We start from the raw sequence: 6367 nt of genomic DNA on the forward strand, positions 1-6367 counted from the left end.
AAAATGGGACAGACAGCGACGAGCAGGCGCAGGGCATGCTACTTACCCACAACCAGCTCCTTTAGCACCCCCTCCTTATTTTCCCTCCCTTGTCCTTCCCCAATCCACCCCCCATTTTCCTTCCTTCCCCCCTTCCCCTACACATCCCATCATAAGCTCTGCACAGTCCCACGAGCCTTCCTTGGGGAGGTCCCAAGACAAAGAGTGCAGCCTTCATCTTTGATTCGTTTCCCAGCTGCTCTCCCTTTCCACGTTCCCTCCCGGTGACCTCATGAAGGCCACATCACAGCGCCAGCAAAATACGTGCTTCAGCACTTTTTTTAAGCAAAGCTCCCAGCCGTACTGTTTTTCACACAAGCAGCATGAAAACTCACTGTAGCAATGCTGGAAAAAAAAATTATAATGCCAGTGAAAACAAACGTACCTTTCTGGTTCAACTCCAAACCTTTCTCAGTCCTGTCGGTAACCCCGTCCCACAATAAAAGTAAGAAGGTGATGAGAGTTTTGTCTTAAATTATAAAATTTATTTGCAAAATTCTATGCAACCCCTGTATTCACTTTATTTCCAGGCAGGAAATAGCCCAGCTAAGGTTCAAAAGCAAACAGTACCTTTTACATAACAGTCAGCAAACTAATGACCTTGAACTTTAAAGCTACACTGGGTGTAAGGACTGGTACCGGCTGTCCGTGCTCTCCTGTCTGAGGCCGTGCTGTCACCCTGTGGTGATGTAAAGCCAATACTTGTGTTAAAGATGGTTGCAGAGCTTTGTCTTGTCAAAATTTATGTTGGGAAGGCAAATAACTCCACCGCCATCCTGCCAAGCCCATGTTTTTTTCTCTTTCCCCCTGGTTCTTACTGGTTTCAGCTCCGTGACCGCGATGTTTCAGCACCGTTTAAAGCACCTCATTCCTCCTGCGGTCTGACCTGGTCGACAAAGGGCCGAGCCCGCTGAACACAAAAGGGAGGCCACAAAGATGCTCAGAGGCTGGAGCGCCTCTCCTGTGAAGAAAGGCTGAGAGAGCTGGGGCTGTTCAGCCTGGAGAAGAGAAGGCTCCTGGGAGACCTCATTGTGGCCCTTCAATACTTGAAGGGGGCTTATAAAAAGGATGGAGGAAGACTCTTTACTTGGGTAGATCATTATAGGACACGGGGAATGGTCTTAAAATGAAAGATGATTGATTTATACTAGACATTAGGAAGAAATTCTTCACTTAGAGGGTGGTGAGGCACTGGCACAGGTTGCCCAGAGAAGCTGTGGCTGCCCCATCCCTGGAGGTGTTCAAGGCAAGGCTGGAAGGGGCCTTGGCCAACCTGATCTAGTGGGTTGGAGTTGGGTGATCTTTAAGGTCCTTTCCAACCCAAACCATTCTGTGATCCTATGAACACGTCTGGCAGACGGCAGAAGCCAGGAGAAGCGAAGCTGCCCAAGGGTGGCCTTCTGTCTGCCTGTGCCCGGCCTGGTGGCTGGGTGTGCTGAAAACGCTGCCCAGCCGGTGCTGTGGGCTGTGGGCGTAATGGGATGGCTCTGCTCCGACAGCCCCTTTGGGATCCGTGAGGGAGAAGCTCTGCACAGGATTCACATCATGGTTTTACACCCCTCCTTACCTTCCCACCCTTGTTCTTCCCTGAGGGCGTTCAGATTGTGCGCAACACCCAGGCAAGCCGCTCCTTCACCCAGTAATGCCTCACAAACCTCACACAGGGGCTTCCTCTGTTCTAGCACAGACCCAGGGCAGTCGTTTTGAATCATTTTATCACTTTCAGTGACAGCAGAAACAAATCCCACATGTAGTTTTCCAATCCCAACGCGGAGATTCCTCAGCTGGATGCCGGTGCTAGGCTGCCACTTCTGGCTACGCAGCCCCGTGGGCTCACGCCAACCCCATCGCATGGCCAGGACCAGTAAAATAGAGCATAGAGGACATAAAAATAACGTAAAATAGTGTAAATATTTATCATGCATTTGTGATACTCAGCATTTCTATCTGGGCAGCGTACCTGCTGCAAGAGGGGCTTGTCTCGGAGGGCTGGATGTCAACGAAAGTGCTTCTCCTGCAGATGGCCTGAGGGATCTTCCACAAATACAGCCGGAACCGTTTCTTCACAAAAGCATAGAGCAAGGGGTTGAGGCAGCAGTGGACGAAGGCCAAGCTCTCTGTGATCTGAATGGCGTAGTCCAGCTGCCTGCTCCTCTCGCAGCTCCGGATTGCACCAACGTCTTGCAGGGAGTGGAGGATGAGGACGATGTTGTAAGGGAACCACAGGACGAAGAAGACGCCCACCAGAGCGAAGACCAAGCAGAGGGCTCTCCTCGAGCCGGGCATCCGCAACGTGGTGAGTACGCACGCTATGCGGGAATAGCAGAACACCATGAACAGGAGGGGAAAAAGGAAACCCAGGATGTTTTGGATGACCTGAAAGACAACTTTCCAGAATAAGTGTTTCTGCCCATAATCACGGGTACACACGATGGTTTTGTTGTTGATATGCTTCGTGGTGGTGAAGAGGCCATCCGGAATGGAGAGGAGGATGGAAAGGACCCACGCCACCACCAAGACGAGGATGGATTTCCTCTGCATCGTGGAGCTGCGAGGAGAGCAAGCATCAACAATCTGCAGGTACATGTCCAGACTCATGCAGCTCACAAGAAAGACACCGCTGTAGAAATTCATGGTGTACATGGCATTTAAGACTGGGCACAGCATATCCCAGGTCACCTGCTGGGAAATGTACAGGGCCCAAAAAGGAAGGGTTAGCAGCAAGGAGAAGTCTGAAACCACCAGGTTGAGCAGATACACCTCAGTCATCTTCTTTTTCTTCCTGACGTACAGAATGAGGACAACAAAGAGCAGAACGTTCCCCGCCAAGCCGACCAGGAACACCACGGTGTAAAAAGCCGGCAAGAACGCCCTGCTGAAGGAAAGTACCTCTTCTTTGGTGCAAAGGCCATACTGCATGTAGTCCTCCTCGTCCAGGTACTCGTAGGGGTAGTCGCTGGCATTGGCAGCGTAATCTTGGGCATCCAGCAGGGCTGCAGCAGTTGTTGCTGCCTTGGAAGCTGCGCTCGACATGGGGCTGCCTAAGACAAAAGACAAGCGAGTTTCAAGACAAGTGTTTCAAAACATCATTCCAATCCACCCAGGAAAAGCAGACATGGAGCGTTTCCCTCTAGTTCATAGGTTGAAATCTCTGCCACCTCCGGGTAACTCTCCCACATCCTGCGCTCTTTGGTCTTTGCCTGCAGCACGGAGAAGGCTGCCTACACATACCCAAAAAAATCTCAGTCTGGCTTCCTCACTCCCACGCATTAAGAGCACGGTCTCCTCTGGGATGATTCATTACTTCCTCCTGACACCACTGCGAGCTTCTAGGGAAGTTTGTGCCCTAAATTATGCAGAGCCCAGCACCACACCCCGCTGTGCGCCGCTCTGGGGTCACCCGGGGTGCTGCCGGGAAGCGGCATCGCGCTTCTCGGTGAGGGGAACCCACCACCAGCACCTCTGTGTTGGTGGGGCTGCACCCAGAGGCAAAACATTGAAAAGTAACCGCTCCTGGAAGGGCTCTGACCCCTCTCCGTGCCAGCTCCAGGACACAAAGCCACGGGCACCCATAAATGATGTTAGTAAGTGGGAGATCCCAGCTGTAAGGACGCATGGGCAGCAGAATGACCTCCTGAATGAAGGTGAGGGGTGGGGGGCACGTTTGGCTGGAATGTGTTGCTGGCACCATGTGAGATAAAGCGGGTGCAACCCCGCTGTGTGGGGCAGGCGAGGGGCACAAGGCCAGCGTTTCAGCAGCCCAGCCTTTCGGAAATGGCCGATGGTTTGGAGAAGTTCCAATTTTAGGAGCCTGATTCTCGAGAAACTACACACACACCCCTCGAGGAGCACCACGATGAGGCCGTCTTCCAAAGGCCACCCAGCCTGGGTCGCTGAAGAGCCGAAATCTCCTACGGTGGGAGATGAGACCTGCCTGAGCCACCTCCCGCCAGCACCACGGAGGTTAGCGGGGTTTTACAAGTCAAGGCTACTCTCTGGGTGCTGCCAGAAACCACAGCAGACTGGCTGCAGATGCCCCCGACCCCAAGAGCGCACAGGTTTTGAGCCATGGCCAAACCTGCCCTCATTTCCCTCGGGACTCATTTCTCCAGCAATCCCAAAGCACACAAGTGTTTCCCACCTGGGTTGCAGACCTCTGCCCCGCTGCTGTCTGCACGGAAACAACCTCACGGAGGTGGAGGGAGGTCCCAGCTCACCCCACAGCCACCGTGCAGCACCCCAAAGAGCCAAAGTCCCCCCGAGCCAGCCAGGGGCAGAACTGGGTCTCCCCTCCGGAGGGGGCTGAAGCAGGAGCCGCTGCGCCCCAAGCAGGTTCAGCAAAGCACCCCGGGCTCGGAGCAGGGTGCTGAGGGCCCCTGATGGTGCAGAGCAGCGAGGGGGGAAGCTGCAGACCTACCTGGAGCAATCCCGTGTCCAGGGTTGCTGAAATATCCATCCCAGGTACCCGGGGGCGGCTGAAACAAAGGGAAAGTTTGGGCAGGGCTGGGCCGCGATGTTCCCTCGCTGGCTCGCCCTGCCCTTGGCAAGCGCCCCGCGGTGCATCAGAGCAGCCACAGCGCCCAAAAAAAGATCTGGGAATGAACTTTTGTGTTCATATTTTGGAGGAAACCCACCCCCGGCCAGATGCTTTTGGGAGGAAGCCAAAGCTGCCCGGCAGCTCTGAGCACGGTCCCATCCAGCAGGACTCCCCAGCACCTCCGACGGCCCCACATCAGGGCCACCCTTCCCCGCAGCTCCCATTTTGGGGTCTCTTTCAGCTTTTTTCTCCCCGCTGCCACGTCGTTCCTCCTCCGTACTGTGCTGCTGCTCGCACCCTGACAAAAACGACGTGGGCTGTGCGCTGCCATTAATCCCAGCCCGCCCGCGTGCCAGCGCTCGGAGCTGGCCAACCTTCAAGGAGAAAAAAAGGAACCTCCCCAGGTTTCTCCCACGGCTTTATCTCCGAGCACAAAAGAGAAAACACACTTACGAGAGACGCTTCTCCACGGCGGGCAGTTCCCATCCTGCCAGAGCTTGACTCAGGCTTTAGAAACCTCCCGTCATGGTGTCAGAGGACAGGCAGGAAACATGAGCTCAGTGGAACCGCCCTGGCTCCGCTTCCCCTATCCTGGGGTTGCTCAGCACGCAGCCTGCGCTTCGTTTTCCTCGTTGGCCTGAGGCTCGCTACGTAACAACCCCTGACGTGACAACACGTTCTTTCGGATTTACTTTACCAGAAAAAAAAACAAAACACTTTAATCATTGGAAACATCTGCCCCAGCCTGAGAAAGAGACGGGCCTTCAGGTGATGTCCACCCTGCAGCCTCCTGGCTCCCACAGGCAGGATCCAACCCGCTCGCTCTCGGCACTGAGATGCCCTGGGGACTGCCCAGGAAACCTCTCTGGCCAGCATAGAATTTGTTGTTGTTGTTTTTTCCAACAAATCTAACTATTTTCCAGTTAATCTGGATGCTGCAGGATCCTTGTCCCTGCTTTCCTCAGCGTTCAGGCAAGGAGCAGCGGGGTCTGCCTGCTGGTACCGCTCCCGTCCTGTTCTCGGTGGCTCTGGACATCATCCCAACTCAAGGTGGGCAAAAAGATCCTCCAGGTCTCCGCCGTTTTGTCTGTGGGCACACAAAAGCTGGGGTCAGGTTCTCGAGAGTCTCTCCCCTTCTCCGTGCATCCCTTCACCACGGGACGGGGGCCAGGATGGGGCCCCAGCACCATGGAGCCAGGGCGTGCTACCCCTCCAGGACACAACTGAGGGGTTCATTGGGTTTCCACCTGGAGCACACTGGTGGGAACAGGGTGAGGAGCAGAATAAGCAGATATTTTTGTAGGTAGTAGATATCGCAGAATCATCTAGGTTGGAGAAGGCCTTCAAGATCACCGAGGCCAACCATCAGGTCGTGCCGAGCCCCATCACTAAACCACGGCCCTTCGTGGTGCATCCATCTCTTAAATACCTCCAGGGATGGGGACTTTGGGGGAAAAAACAGTTTTTGGGGAGGGAAACGAATATGCTGGAGCTGTTTGAGATGAGACAAGTGTGGGGTTAGGACTGAGCCAGTTATATTTTGGACCTTTCTGGGCTTTCAGAAATCTTTCAATAGTGTTCCTTATCAAATGTTCTTAAAGAAACGAAGGGAGAGTAGCAAAGACTGGGCTGAAACCCCCCGGTGAATGGCTACAAAGGGCTACGAGGCTGGTGAAGGGCCTGGAGCACAAGTCCTGTGAGGAGCGGCTGAGGGAACTGGGGGTGTTGAGTCTGGAGAAGAGGAGGCTCAGGGGAGACCTCATTGCTCTCTACAGCCACCTGAAAGGAAGG

At 54.2% G+C, this 6367-nt stretch overlaps 1 protein-coding gene across 2 annotated transcripts; it reads right to left on the reverse strand.

Moving 5' to 3' along the window:
* Window positions 1-506: 506 nt before the first annotated feature.
* On the reverse strand, window positions 507-5173 carry ACKR2 (atypical chemokine receptor 2). Of its 2 annotated transcripts, XM_035554370.2 has the most exons (3): window positions 5030-5173; window positions 4457-4514; window positions 507-3080 (listed from the first exon to the last, which is right to left on the reverse strand). In XM_035554370.2, exons 1-3 carry the CDS (start codon window positions 5060-5062, stop codon window positions 1957-1959), a joined length of 1215 nt encoding a protein of 404 aa, XP_035410263.1. In that variant the 5' UTR covers window positions 5063-5173; the 3' UTR covers window positions 507-1956. The 2 variants fall into 2 exon arrangements, with proteins under 2 accessions (XP_035410263.1, XP_050564775.1); XM_050708818.1 differs by lacking the exon at window positions 4457-4514 and having other exon boundaries at window positions 5030-5074.
* Between the last annotated feature and the right edge of the window lie 1194 nt (window positions 5174-6367).

Source organism: Cygnus atratus, chromosome 2, assembly GCF_013377495.2.
Source record: "Cygnus atratus isolate AKBS03 ecotype Queensland, Australia chromosome 2, CAtr_DNAZoo_HiC_assembly, whole genome shotgun sequence".
Lineage (NCBI taxonomy): Eukaryota > Metazoa > Chordata > Aves > Anseriformes > Anatidae > Cygnus > Cygnus atratus.